Source organism: Mytilus californianus, unplaced genomic scaffold (assembly GCF_021869535.1).
Source record: "Mytilus californianus isolate M0D057914Y unplaced genomic scaffold, xbMytCali1.0.p SCAF_9, whole genome shotgun sequence".
NCBI lineage: Eukaryota > Metazoa > Mollusca > Bivalvia > Mytilida > Mytilidae > Mytilus > Mytilus californianus.
The window spans coordinates 6,007-21,835 of NW_026262745.1; the positions used below are offsets into that span (position 1 = coordinate 6,007).

At 32.6% G+C, this 15,829-nt stretch overlaps 1 protein-coding gene across 1 annotated transcript; it reads right to left on the reverse strand.

The window, feature by feature from the left end:
- Positions 1-1,204: 1,204 nt before the first annotated feature.
- Positions 1,205-15,585, reverse strand: LOC127715356 (guanylate cyclase soluble subunit beta-1-like). The gene is made up of 8 exons (XM_052221387.1): positions 15,505-15,585; positions 13,975-14,048; positions 11,867-11,967; positions 9,107-10,109; positions 8,495-8,726; positions 7,143-7,286; positions 6,673-6,827; positions 1,205-1,466 (listed from the first exon to the last, which is right to left on the reverse strand). Exons 1-8 carry the CDS (start codon positions 15,505-15,507, stop codon positions 1,307-1,309), a joined length of 1,872 nt encoding a protein of 623 aa, XP_052077347.1. The 5' UTR covers positions 15,508-15,585; the 3' UTR covers positions 1,205-1,306.
- Positions 15,586-15,829: the final 244 nt, after the last annotated feature.

A 15,829-nucleotide genomic window follows, 5' to 3' on the forward strand; every position in this document is an offset into this window, starting at 1 on the left:
TTCTTAATATACCAGTTCTATATACTAAACAAGCAAATTATTCTTAATGACTTGGTTATCTATAAAATACTATTTTGTTATGACTTTATTTAGATTTACCGCTTTAAATAAATAAATAAAAAAGATGTTGGACTTTCCCTTCTTGTTTTGTTGCTAATGTAGGATGATTTACAGTAACACAAAGTTTAATTATTATATTCTTGAATTGAACACGTTTTTGCAAGAGTTATAATTTCCCTAGATAAAATCAAGTGTTCTATGGTCCATATATAAATCAATCATGTCAGTATAGTTCTGAAAGGTACTCAAAGAATAGGGTAAAGTGATTTAAAAAAGGGATATGAAGACATGGACATCAAAACCATAACTCGAAGAAAGCTGAGAGAATTTTACGTGAATTTAGATGTTATTTGAATCACTTTATTTTAAAAATTCACGTGAATTTCACGTCAAAAACGTTCATGTGATTTTCACGTGAAATTCACACGAGTTTCACATGAGATTCACGTGAAACTTACATGAACTGACTTCACGTGAGTTTCACGTATAAGCTCGTATGAGGTGGAATTCACATGAATTGAAATTCATGTGAAATTGATGTGAGTGAAATTTCCCTGTGTATGACAAATTAAATGCTACTTGATAATTTGATAAGAGACTTAAAGCTTACTACTGGGTCGATATCGCTGTGGGTTGATCAGTTATTTCCCCCGAAGAGCAACCGCCTTACTATGAAAGATATTTTGTTGCACGACGACTTATCATGAGAGAAAAATATCTTTTTTGGTAAAACAGTAGCTTTTATCTAATATTACAAGAAAGGTTATTATTGTCAAAGATATTTTTAAAGTTTTATGGTGTAACAGACGTACTAAATTGACTAGATTGTATCATGGTTTTTTTTTCTATGAAAAAACATAATTTTGAGAATCATAATGTTGATAATTTATTTTCCTCAATGTTTGCAAATTCATCGGTCAAATACATTACATATGAGCGACATTCTTCATTCAAAGATAGATCTATTTGATTCACATTTCTATAGTTGTTTTTAGTAATGCTTTCGCTGTATTTTTTTTCAAGAACGAGTCGTCCAAATTTATTGTTTTTAAAAATATTCCAATCAATTTGCCGTACATACGTTTTACATCTTTACTTGTATCGTATGTATTATCCACTTTATATATAATTGAGAAGGAACAAAATGTTTCTAACTTTATTATCTCATTGACATCAACAATAAACAATATATCTCTAAATAAATTAAACGATAAATGTATTAAATAAATATCTAAAAAGCCGACGGTTACTTAATGGTAGCCCTCTTTACAAGATTTCCTGGTCTAAAAATAGGTTTCCGTGACAGGAAGTAGCATCTCATAGGTTCTGGTTTTCCTTTCATTTGAATTGATCCTCTATACTGCAAGTCAAACTCAGGATCAAAACATTCTTCTGTCTGCAGAAACCTATACAGAAGACAAAAGAATCATGTATCATAGTTAATATTCGAGAGATTCAATTTTGTTTCCATTAAATGCCATTGCATGTATCCTTTCATAAATGAGACATTATATTTTGTTTCTTGATAAACTTGCATGTCACTAGACGTCAACCCACACTTTTTATTCCAATCATTACCTTCTATTGCTATTGGTCATCGTTTTAGCTTATCGGGAACGAAGGAGAGAACTTTCATATTGTCCGTCGTCCGTCAGCCTACCGTTATGTTCCAAATATCTTCTCTGAAACCATTTGGTAATCAGATATCAAACAAGGCCATAATCATTTTTTGGAAATTTAAATACCGTTTCCAACGATTTTTGCTGACCAACCACTATGACTACCCTTATTGTTAATATACCAAATGAGGTAAAAGGTTAAGCAGTAAAAAAGTACAGAACGCAGTGATTGAACAGAAAACCGTGAAACTTTAACCATATTGAATAAGTCTATTTAGCCGAATAGACAGGTGTTAAGGCCAATTGTTATATTTGTTAACTTTATAAACAATATACTATAAACATGGTAAATATCTCGATGAGAAATAAAACTTTTAATTAAAAGTCCTGCACGTGGAATCAAGTTTTGACCAATTAATATGTTCCAATTATCGTAACTACAATCCCGTCCCCTTTTCCCAGAATATGATCTACCGAATTAGACTTATCACCGGGTTTGTACTAACATGAGCAACACGACGGGTGCCACTTGTGGAACAGGATCTGATTACGCTTCCGGGGTACCTGAGATCACTCTCACGTTTTGGCGGGGTTCGTGTAACTCAGTATTTAGTTTTCTATGTTGTGTTTTGTGTACTATTGTTTGTCTGTTTCTTTTTTAGCCATGGCGTTGTCAGTTTATTTTCGATTTATGAGTTTGAATGTCCCTTTGGTATATTTCGCCTCTCTTATAATGATATCCATATCCCTGCTATAAACGCTTGTTGGTAAAGAAAATTTTATGTTCATTAAAAATCCGAGACTTCACTGCAAACACACGCATATTGAACCACCTGAAAAATATTAACTCCATTAAAGAATCCAACTGTTCATCATAATCTTGAAAAAGAAAATTCAAAATAGGAAAGGGAAAGGTGTTAATCATAAAATTTGGTATAGGTGTCCGTTCCTGAATTTGTCAGAAGACTACTGGTAAATGATTTTCAGAAAAGTCGACGAGCATTGCATGCTCTAAGACGCGTATAGTCATTAATGCTAAAGTTTTGAACAGTAAACAAGGCGATCTCCATCCAGAGCGCGTTATATCATCATATAAATTCAACATAGTTTCTTATAAATATAAACTCTTCTATTATGGAAGGTTTCACACAATTACAGCATAATAGTTGAATACAATTTTATTACTATGAAATCGTCGATTACCCACTATATAATTGTATACTACTGAATGTAGCAGTAAATCAGGTATAATATTCCTTTTCATTACAGCATGCAATCGATAGAAATAAGCTTAAATAGCAAAAAATATTGGAACTTTCATCGCCTGTTCCCTGATGTGAGAAATTACTAGAGCGACATGGAAACAGTTATAAAGCATGTTATAACAAATTGCTAACTGTACCGTGTTATTGCATTTCTTTGATATCTAACTGATATTAAAACTCTGATCATTCATCCCACACAACATGCAATGGTAAAGGTCATCTAGTCCATAGGAATTTTATTTACTTCTGATTAACCCTTTTATCTGGTCTCCTATGTGAATGGATTGTTTCATTTGCAACTAAATAATACATTTGACAAACGAATTAACTTATTGAAATAAAATGCTTGAATGCAATTGTTTCTTAGTTAACCCTCTGTGTTGTATTAATGAGTTTAAAGACCACAATGTTGAAAGAAGAAGATGTGGGGTGATAGCCAATGACACAAATATTTACCAAAGACAAAACGATGTGGGATGATAGACAATGACACAGATATCTACCAAAGACAAAACGATGTGGGATGATAGCCAATGACAAAAATATCTACCGAAGACAAAACGATGTGGGATGATAGCCAATGACAGAAATATCTAGCGAAGACAAAACGATGTGGGATGATAGCCAATGACAGAAATATCTAACGAAGACAAAACGATGTGGGATGATAGCCAATGGCACAAATATCTACCGAAGACAAAAAGATGTGGGATGATAGCCAATGACAGAAATATCTAACGAAGACAAAACGATCTGGGATTGATAGCCAATGACACAGGTATCTACCAAAGACTAAAAGATGTGGGATGATAGCAAATGACACAAATATCTACTTGACAAAATGATGTGGGATGACAGCCAATGACACAAATATCTACCAAAGACAAAACGATGTGGGATGATAGCTAATGAAACAGATATCTACCAAAGACAAAACGATCTGGGATTGATAGCCAATGACACAAATATCTACCAAAGACAAAACAACAAGGATGTTTCAACAATAAGCAAATGCCATTCTCTATAGTAAGCTACAAAAGGACCGAAATAATGAAATGTGAAACAATACAATATCAAAACCCAACAGCTTGATCTATGCTAAATCAATTAACGATCAAAACCCAACAGCTTGATCAATGCTAAAGCAATTAACGATCAAAACCCAACAGCTTGATCTATGCTAAAGCAATTAACGATCAAAACCCAACAGCTTGATCTATGCTAAATCAATTAACGATCAAAACTCAACAGCTTGATCAATGCTAAAGCAATTAACGATCAAAACCCAACAGCTTGATCTATGCTAAAGCAATGAACGATCAAAACCCAACAGCGTGATCTATGCTAAATCAATTAACGATCAAAACCCAACAGCTTGATCAATGCTAAAGCAATTAAAGATCAAAACCCAACAGCTTGATCAATGCTAAAGCAATTAACGATCAAAACCCAACAGCTTGATCAATGCTAAAGCAATTAACGATCAAAACCCAACAGCTTGATCTATGCTAAAGCAATTAACGAACCACATGTGTGGAAGACAACAACTGCATTACAGTTGCTTGGTAAAGGAACATAAAGAATATGTCTGGGTTTAATGTAAGCGAGCACATACAGAACCTTCCTTAAGGATGTTTGCTCCTCCGTTTCAAAATAGTTAGCTTTTTAGAAGACCATTATAAATTGATAGTTTATAAATAACTGTACTTAAAATGCAGAAAAAAAAAATGATAAGTTCCGTGTCCTTGTTTTTGAGATATAATCATTTGAAAATTTGGCGGGAAATGTTTCTCTCTAGACTTTTCATACATTTAAAATTGGCTCCTTTTTTCTCTAAATAACTATGAAAAAATAACAAGGATTTTATAAGATTTATATTATTATCAAAATGACCTTTTTAAACTATATGTTATAAAATTATAAAGAGAAAAGAAGGGGTTAGTGGGCAAAACATTTTATTTGGCACTACATGGATAAAACTAGAGGATTCCGAATATCTGACAAAAAGTCAAAAACAAGAGTAGCGAACATCCTTAACCTCGGATAGTGATGTCACAAATCAAAAATCAAACAACTGTAAAAATCTGATTGGTACTTAGCTCAATAAAAGCCAACAAAATGACAAAATACACAAAGACACGACCTGGCAGCTACTGACAGTTAGTTCAAAGCCTATTAAAACTTATAAATAAACTTCGTCATTTCGTCTCTTGTGACAAGTTGTCTCATTAGCAATCATACCGCATCTCCTTATTTGTATTCTTAATTTGTTATAAAGCGACCTCGTCGTTTAATGAGACAACAGTGTCAAATAAAAAATTATGAAATAGTCATCGAACTTAGATTACAACTCCATCTGGTAACGATGTCTTTAGACTGTTTTCTACTGTTCTAATAAGACCCATTGAGCTTTTATGGCCTCACATGATATTGTTTTATGAAACGTTTGATCCGAGCCTACCTGATGAAAAACATATTTTTGGAATAAAAATAAAATAACTAATTTGTAGTTTGAAGCAAGATTAAAATGCTTCTGTTTTTCTACAAAAGTTCTGGATCTATACATTTGTTTGTGATAATGACGTTGCTGTAAGCAATCTTCTATAATAAGAAATTTTCTTTAAAGTACAGAAATTGGATTTAAGGTATACAATGGAATGATTTCATATTAAAAGGTTAAGTCTTTGAGGTTGTTTCCAGCAACCGAGAGCATTCTTTGATATGATATCATAACAATTACAATTATTATAAATTTGTGTTCTTGTGTTTTTTCTATGTAGTATATTGTTATTTAGAGTTACGAATATAAATGCTTTGACTGCACTTATTTTTATGATATGAATTTTTATGTACATTTTGTTTGTCCACAGATCGAGATTAAAAGTGGATGGTTGAGACCTCAAAGAAATTAGTCTTATCCTGCGGAAAGTACATTTAATCCAGAAAAAGTGCTTCGTACGCATGGCATTTATAAAAGGTTGTTTTTATTTTAACAGGTCCAAAATCCGGAATTTCGTTAGAGTTTTTTTTGTGTTTGTCATATGTATCATTGTGTTCTTTTTGTATTTTTGGAGAATTTGTCTGTAATAGCAGATCTTGATAGTCTTTGTGTACTTTAATCACTACATTACAACTTTGAACTGGCAATACAGAGTTTGACATATTGCATAGAAACCTGTCTATTGAGATGTAAATAACGTTTTGTTTTGAGGTGTATGGTTGATGTCTCACTGAAGAAGACCCTTTATTCGTACGTGTAAAAGACAACCATCATTCTTCTGTTTAGAATTTCAGTAATATGAATTTACAAAGTTGAAATCATCACTTCGAAAATTTTACGGACACCATCAGGGTTGACTGTTATGGGACATCTGTTCACAAATGACGACGGATATGTTCCAACTGTCTTAACAAAAGGTACCGTCCTATTTTCTCTGAATGTGATCTACTGAATTAGAGTTATCACCAGGTTTGTACTTTCACGGGCAAAACGACGGGTGCCACAGGTGGAGAAGGATCTACTTACCCTTCTGGAGCGCCTGAAATCCCCCCGGTTTTTCGGTGGGGTTCGTGTTGCTTAATCTAGTTTTTTATGTTGTGTTTTGTATACTGTTATATTTCTTTTGGCCTTTTTAGTTTTTTGCCATGTCATTTTATTTTTGACTTATGAGATTGAATATCCCTTTGGTATCTTTCGCCTCTCTTTCACAAGAAAATATTATACTCACTTGTAAGCTGACTCTGAAACGTTAATCCGGCCCTTGACTCCCGTTGTTTCAGTCCTGCTGGTGATATTTACAGTGTTTCCAAACAAGCAATATCTGGGCATGCGCTTTCCAATAACTCCAGTCATAACCTCCCCAGAATGAATACCAATGGTTATCTGTTCAAAATTGTAAACAATGATCACATCGAAAGTTTTCAGACACAATTAGAAAGATGTCCCCTCGCCTCCCCGAAATGTGCAAATAGAAGAAACGCGAAACTTTGAGTTGTTTTACTTAAACGAAAAGACTCGCACATTAAGACACAAAGGAGACAAAGAACATCGGATAACTTAGAAGAAATAAAAGCAAGTAAATTGTTAGCCCTGATCGGCAAATTAACCCCTGCAGATTCTTCAGATTTTTTTATAATGTTTTCAAAAAAGAAAAAAAAATTATAAGCTTTACTTGCTTAGTTTTAGATATGAACCTACCATCACCCTTTCACCCGTTGGATCTATAATGTGTTTAGATATCGCCATCATATCCAACGCAAGTCTCCCTATACTTCGCGCATGATCTTTACATGCTTCCGGAAGTCCACTTACTGCCATATATTTATCACCTACTGTTTCTACCTAAATTAGAAATTAATGATATATGTATTTTGCTGAAAGTTAGCAAAAATAAAGTTTAATAATATAAAGCCTCTAATGGGTATTTCTTGCCGATATCTGACTATAATATAAACTATCGTTCATGGTTAAAATCAAAATATATTAAAACGCAATTTAGAGATTACTGTTTTAAAAAGCAAAGAATTTTAAATTAAGAATAGAAAAAAAAATAAATGGGGAATGTGTCCATGGGACACAGATGATGCCCCCGCTTGCATATCATATAAAGTTATAAAGGGACATAACTGAAGAACAGAAAAAGTGACACTACCCAAATTTGTACTTGATCCGAGTTTTGTGGTAATAAGTATTGTCTATAAGTTTCATAACATTTGGTTGAGGCAAACTTAAGTTAGATAACTGAAACGAAAAATTCAGCATTTTTTCCATTTGTAAAGGGGCATAATTCTAGAACAGTAAAAGTGATAAAACCAAAATTCAAACTTGATCTGTATTTTGTGGTAAGACACATTGTGAATAAGTTTCAAAAACATTTGGTTGATGCTAACTTAAGTAAGAGAACGGAAACGAAAAATTCAGCATTTTTTTCATTTGAAAAGGGGCATAACTCTAGAACCGTTTAAGTGATAAAACCAAAATTCAAACTTGATTTGTAGTTTGTGGTAATTAGCATTGTGTAAAAGTTTCATAATATTTGGTTGAAGCAAACTAAAGTTAGAGAACGGAAATGAAAAATTCAGAAATAGTTCCATTTGTTAAGGGGTATAACTCTAGAACGGTTGAAGTGAAGCCACCAAAATTCAAACTTGGTTGTGCTTTGTGGTAATAAACATTGTGTATAAGTTTCATAACATTTGGTTGAAGCAAACTAAAGTTAGAGAACGGAAAAGAAAAATTCAGAAATTTTTCCATTTGTAAAGGGGCATAACTCTAGAACCGTTTATGTGACACCACCAAAATTCAAACTTGATCTGTGCTTTGTGGTAATAAACATTGTGTAAAAGTTTCTTAACATTTGGTTGAGGCAAGCTAAAGTTAGAGAACGGAAACCAACTTTGGGACGTACGGACGTACGTACGGACGTATGGACGTACAGACGGACAAGGGTAAAACTTAATGCCCCCTCCGCTACGACGGGGGCATAAAAATAACAGAAAGATTGGAATCTTATGAATATTTTTCAGAAGAAATACCATTTTATCTATTACCTTGTATACATTTGGGTTATTCTTTAACAGATCATCAAATTTTGTATAAACGTCATTTAGATATTTAACAATTTTCATAGCTCCATGCGCATCTGAGTGATTCTGGCAAAATTCGCTGAATCCAACGATCCCACTAAAGAGAATAGTGACACTATCGAATTTGTTTGCAGGAACTGGTCTTTGATGACGTAATTCATTTGCAACAGAGGCTGGAAGAATGGAATACATTAACCTGTAAATAGATTACACAAAGTGTAATGGCTTACTGTAAATATGAGTAAGTTTTCATGGTAAAAAGAAAACTTTAAAAACACGATAATAAATATGTTCAATGCGTTTTCTCTTTAAATGCATCGTTTCCTGCCATGTTGCAATTTTGATGCACATTATCTGAAAAATGTTCTTCTTTACTACTTACATTCTTGTAGTTAAATTTTCCTTCTATCAATTTTGTTTACTTTTTTCAAGAATAAGATACATTTCTTGTCAATTTAAATAGTATTAACACACGTACCGAACTCAAATGCAAATTCAAAAAGGGAAAGTCCATAAAAAACCGAAATAATTCAAACATTTGCCAAAGGAATAAACATTTGTAAACATTCCACATACTTATCTGTTTTTGCTTTCTCATCCTCCAGTTCCCTGTGTGTTTGTTGCAGTTGATCGTTCAGAATTTCTAGTTTACGGGCCAGTTTATACTCTGCTTCAAATTTCTCAGATAGCAACACGAGCTCACGGGTAGCATCATGAAGTGGAATGTCGCTCAGATATAAGTTACGTCGAGACAATTCATCTAAGTTGGCGACACTGGGCGAGCACAAGAATAACATACAATTAGATTCAGTGACATGGATCATTTGTCCTTTAAGTCGAAGGTGAGAGTGATCGTGTTGTTCTCCAATATCATGGTCTATGTACAATCCACTTGAGTCACCACCAATAGCAGATTTAGTTTTTAAAACGTAAACAGTATTAATATGGGAGAGTAAATGATTAAAGTAGAAATCCATGTGTGGTCTTACCATGTCAAAAATCATGTCAATTTTAGAGTGACCTATTCTAAGTTTTGGTATGACTCTCATCAACGATGTACCAGCTTGTTGAATGATCATATTTTCATCGAATAGAACATGAAATGGAAAGGCTCTACAGAATGTAGCTGGACTGATTTTGGGGTCCATAGAAAGATTTTGTTCGAATCCCTCTATTTCGGAAATGCTTGATCTAGCGTCTGTACTTTTGTCAGTTATAGCAAACTGAACATGGTCGCACTCTTCGCCTTTTGTCTGAATAATATCTACATTAACTTCAGTGTTGTGTAGCTTTAACGCTACTTCTTTGACAATTCCTATTACGATTGGTTCCAGACCATCACGTTCTGAATAGTAATGGAGGACAGTTGCGCCGTCTGAATCCCGAGTTGTACAACGGAATGACGGAGCTCGCATACCTGGGTAGATCGTAGCTAGATGGTCATGAAGGGCATCAAGATTTTGTAAGAAATCTTTCGTGGTTCCTCCAAGAACTTGTAAAATTGTATCGTATCCTGATTCTTGACAGAAGTCGAAAAACATTTTGCCAAATAATTCCAGGATTTGTCCTGCGGGTACATCTGCAATAAAAATAAGAGATAACTCCGTGTGATACATGTGCTTCTAAAATAGACTCCCTAACAGACCGCTTAATTCATAATCATTTTCCCGGCTGTGTCTTTATTTTTTGTTCTTTTTGGTTAATAAGCTCTTAAATTTTTCATAAGTTTTGCATTTTCAAATATTCTATCCTCGAACATCACTGAAGAGACATTTATTGTCGAAATGCACACTGGGTGCAGAAAAATTGTTACCGTTAATATTACTACACAAGATAGATTCAGGAGAAGCTATAAATTCCAAAATGCCAGGGCCTCCACTATAATAATTTCAAACCTATATGTGGTAAATTTGCTCATGGCAGTTGGATCCTAAGTTTAAGTTAGACACACAGGAAAGCATAGCTGAGAGGTTTTTCTAAAGTGTAATAAGTAGATCATGGTCAATGTCATTTGACTTTACTCACATGTCCTTTGCTACTCAAACAGACCAAATTCGTGCATACGTTGGTCAATGTATTTTAAAAATAAATATCAGACTTTGATGTCAACGTTTCTCTTTGTTACGGTATAAATGAGGGATTGTGATGCTTATATTTTCAACTTAATTTTTATAAACATTTTGTTACCCTACTCAATTTATCTTGGCATTGCATTTAATGTGTTTTTCTGGTTATCCCTATATTTACCAAGATATCTATTTGAAAACATCAGGTTACAATACACTTTTGATAAAAACAAATCTAATACGTTTATGTCACATTTTTTCTTAGAGTTAAACATTAATTTCGTCCCATTCATTTTATAGAAGAAACCGATTAACATCTTTTTCCTGCCTAAAATGCCTGTTTTCGCGAACTTTTACATAACAAAACAAACACAAGAACCTTTGAGTATCTCACAATAATTCAAACATTTTATACATTATCTATTGAAAATAAAAGTTTTCATGAAAATGTTGCTATTTTGAATTTTATCAGCAGGTAAATTTATGTGATAAATTATTATTACCACCAGTGTCTTGGATTGCAGTCAGTTATTTAAAGCTAAGATGCTTATAAGCTTGATATCTCTGATGAATTTATAGATGTTAAGTTTTTATATGGGACCTTTTGTGAAAGTATGTGTCGTCCTGCCAATTATCCAACCTCTTATTTCAGAGATAGTCACTATCTATATAGTTTGTTGAGTACCATTCATACACTTTTTCCCCGCTGTTAAAACCCAGATTCGCCGTGTCAGGAAGACACAATCTGACTTAAATCTTTACTTTTCTCCTTTTAATCTTAACTAGATAATTTATCATATTCATATCACTAAGAAAAATATACTTCCGATCATTGAAAAGTAATATAAAGTGCAGCAGTCATGATTATCTGTAAGTAAAAGTTAAACGGTTATCTCTATTCTGATTAAAGGGTATATCTGAGACAATCCCCAGGAGACTTAACATGTCAAACTTAATCTTACTTGTCATGTTGCTGTAACGGATTCGGCTAGGCTATATTTTTGCAAATAAAAACAAATGAAGGAATTATTTTATTGTTTTTCGCCTAACAAATGATATAAAGATCTCATAAAAGGGTTAACTTGAATATGTTCTTGTATTTGTCTGAAGAAAGGCACCAATTGTTACATGAAAAATTAAGAGATCAATGTCTTCGTCCTCGTTCTGGAAACTTAAATAATGGTTATTTTCACATATTAGTAACATTTTTACTATACGTACGATCATGGTCGACTTAAATCCCTGGAAATTGATAGAAGTGATGACTTACTTAATACTTTAGACGCTGCTCCAACCAAATCATAGGACAAAGAATCTTCATATACCATACGGACGAGGAAATGTCCCTCCATTTCCAACTCGGCTTCTTTTCTGAAAACAAAGGAGAAAAAACATGATATCAACACAGCTTTTGGTTATGGGTATAGCTCGTATAATAAATGAAACGTTTAAAATATTGAATGTCATTAAATGGTATGGCACATGTTTGTATAATTTGTATTTTGGCGTTTGTATTGGGATAATAAAAACAAATCGTAACATTTAGACAGCTTCATGATGTACACTTCGAATAAAGACAGGTGATTGTGAGGTAGAAAATATATGATTTGAAATTGATAAGAAGGAAATTTTATACGAATTGGTACATTGTATATGGGAAACGCTGTCGAAACAGGACATACATAACAGATGGCTCAAAATTGAAATCTTGAAACATTTCGGCAAATTTCGAGCATCTATCAAAAAAGTTGATAGAAACTTTTTAACCAAAATCAAAATTGTGTTGGAAGTTAAAGCTGTGTATTGTCTTTCAGTTACAAATTAATTCAGTTAATTTGTTATTGTTTACAACATTTAACAAAAACAAGTAAAGTTGCATACTCTTTATTATTCAAATAAACTATTTTTTATCCAGTCTCAAACTTTGACCGCGTGAATGTAACAAATTCAGGAATTATTGGCCATTCCTATTGATGGTTTGACGGGATCATTCTGTTATTGACTACGTACCGCCTCGTCCTTGGGACTCTGATGTATACTAGTAGTTGCCTCATTGGCAATCATAATGCATCTTACTTTATGTTGATATGTATATTGACTCTAACACAATAATGTTTTAAAATTCTTAAATGTGATTTCTTCTTAATAACACATACAAATGTATGTTCTTTTTTTCACAATTTTCTGTATATGCATAGCGGTAGATCTAGAGGATGTCAATAACATTCAACTAACAATTGGTTTGTGAAGCAACATTTTGGTTTTTATTGATTTCATTGATGATTCCCGGGGTCACAAATAGTACATGATAGACACCCTATTCGAACTCCCGAGACGACCAGCCCTTGCTCTTACTCTCCTAAATGCCACGTGATTATTAAAGAAGCATATTACAATTTTGAAGTCTTTTTTTAATATGATCTATACATGCATACGTAATGACATAATATAGAGAATTCCTGCATAACATTAGATAAGTAAGTAATGGGGATGAACACCCTTTCAATTCAATCAATTTATTTTATTCTGTTGGTTTTTTCCCCATTAATCAGCAAACGAACTAATTTGATCATTTGCGAAAAGAAACAGATTTGAGAGGAAAAAAATATTTTAAAAGCAAAAGGCATCACATATTAACATTAAAAAAAATGTAACAAAATGTAATAAATTACACTAATTTGTCTTTCTAACATTGAACACCGTTATAAATTGAATGATGCAGCTGTTGATTTCACTGATTAATGTATGTGATTAAGTTTTTAGCCAGATTACTCAATGTGAGATTAGATACAAATTTGTTAATGTCCAAATATCCGTCATCCACTGATCAGATCCTTTATCGTATACATTATACATGACTTTGTACTAGACATATCTTGTGCTATATATATATATATATATACAAGTCTAAATTGAAAACAACGTTCAAACCTATGATTGCGTTGGATAAAAACCGCAATTTTTATACGTGTGCATGCAAAACAAATTTCTTGTTAGAGGGGTCTAAATACAGCACAAACAACATTTTCCAAAAGACCAAAAAGTGAAAAAGTATATTTTAACAAAACGCATTTGACTAACAGGTCGAACAACAAATGTTCTTAAACCCTGCTGACTGCCATATATATATATATATACATAGCTGGTAAATATGTTTGTATTGCAGTATTTGTTTTTTTTTTTTTTTTTTTTGGAAATACGAATTTGCAAATGAAACTTTTTCACGCAAAGCATGAATATTAACCCTTGAAGTCATAACATATAGAATAAAAACAATTTACATATAGTTTTGATTGAAAACGTTCAAACGCTCTTTCCTGGTTTAATAAATGAAGCCCGACTAGCAATTATCCCATGATTGCATGTACATGTACGTACTTGATAGCTTCCCATGCTTCTTCACCAAACTTCCGGAGAACCAACAACTCCAAAGCATAATTGACGAAACCATACTGAAAAGGAAACACTTACAGCTGTAGATATCAAATGCTTCACATTACTCAGAGTTTAGATATCAAATGCTTCACATTACTCAGAGTTTAGATATCAAATGCTTCACATTACTCAGAGTTTAGATATCACATGCTTCACATTACTCAGAGTTTAGATATCACATGCTTCACATTACTCAGAGTTTAGATATCACATGCTTCACATTACTCAGAGTTTTTTATTTGATATGAATGCTTATAATAAAATAAACTTATAGAAGAAGTACACGTTCGCAATAAGAGGAGCTGATACGACTCGTGGAGTTGAACTATTCCAGGCTTTAGTTTGTAGAATAGTTTGTTTGCATGTTTCTATCGTTTGCATCTTCTGATATTATTAATGCATCTTTCTGGGCTAGTTTCAACGGTCTTCTACTTGTCTATCTAGATTGTCATTTAGGCAGCCATCTAGATATAATACTGATTTATTCGAGGTGTGGGGGTTTACGTCGTAATCAAATCTATTTTAAATCTAACAGTAATTTGTGTATAAGATCTGATGTGTTCTGTAAAAACAGTTTAGTTATGGGAGTTTTCAATGTTATAAATATTCAATAAAGTAAAATTGAAGATCTTTAGAATTTAGATTGAACTGTACTTTGCATCTTTGATTTAAATAAGTATCTGATTTCTAGTTCTAACATGATTTAATACAATCCTGTGATATTAATGTAAAGTTGTAACTCTCCTTATAACACATACTCATAGCAATAATCTGACCAAATAAAATAAATCACAGGCTTTTAATTTTTAAATTTAATCAAATTTTTACAACTTATCCGTGACTCGATTGACAAAAGTGACAGAGTACTTTCTTAAAGAATTTAAATGACTTTGATGACATATATAACCATTTAAATGCGGGTTCAATTTATTCTAATATGTACCCAGTGATGGAATTAAGTCTTCAATAAAGCTTGATGTTTACATTTTCTTTGCTTAAAGTAACACCTTTGAAATATCGTTCAATAAAATTAGAAAAATCTTTTATAATATGAATGCTTGTTACACTTTGTATGCGACTCAAATATAATATGAATACTGCATAATTATTGCACAATGTCATATACATTTAACTTCATTGCGATCTTTAATGATCAGGGAAACGGTATATCTATTAATAAAATTACAAAACAAAAATCTTAATTAAGACAAACAAACAATGGTTTCCGTCATGATTAATACAAAACAAAACGCTATCACAAAAGAACGAGGCTAATATGTTTTCTGCAGCATTTTTATATCGATACATGCGATATTAGATAAACGATTGGATGTCTATAAAACGTAGTTCGTTGCACTAATTAGTATAAATATAATCTTTACAAAGACATGCATGCATTAGTTAAGAAATTAGAATAAAAACTTAAATGAAAACGATATATAAATATAGGAGAAAAATAATTTGAGAGCTTACCATGATTTGGTTCTTAATCACACGCAGTGTATCGATCACTGGTCACATTCTAAGCTATAAACATTATACAGGTATTCACCATAAATATACACAGATTTAAGTACTCTCAGGGATATAAAATCTCCCAATAAAATGTAAATACTACTTCTTGTTTAACTATGGAGGTCAAATTCTGCAGTAGAAAATCTCAATGTAAACTAAACGTTGACGATATTGTAAACACTGGTAAAGGTGTGAGAGGATGAAAGCTAGGGATTTAAAACCAATTATATATACAAAGCTTTAAGATAAATCAGAATGTAATTACATCGGACAAGAATTTCTC

Bases quoted from the DNA above. Each gene is read 5' to 3' on its own strand.
- LOC127715356 (XM_052221387.1), bottom strand. The intron at 10,110-11,866 runs GTAAGTCATCAC...TTTTTATTGCAG, and splicing joins AGCAGCGTCTAAAGTATTAA to ATGTACCCGCAGGACAAATC. The intron at 7,287-8,494 runs GTAATAGATAAA...TTTCTAATTTAG, and splicing joins ATAACCCAAATGTATACAAG to GTAGAAACAGTAGGTGATAA.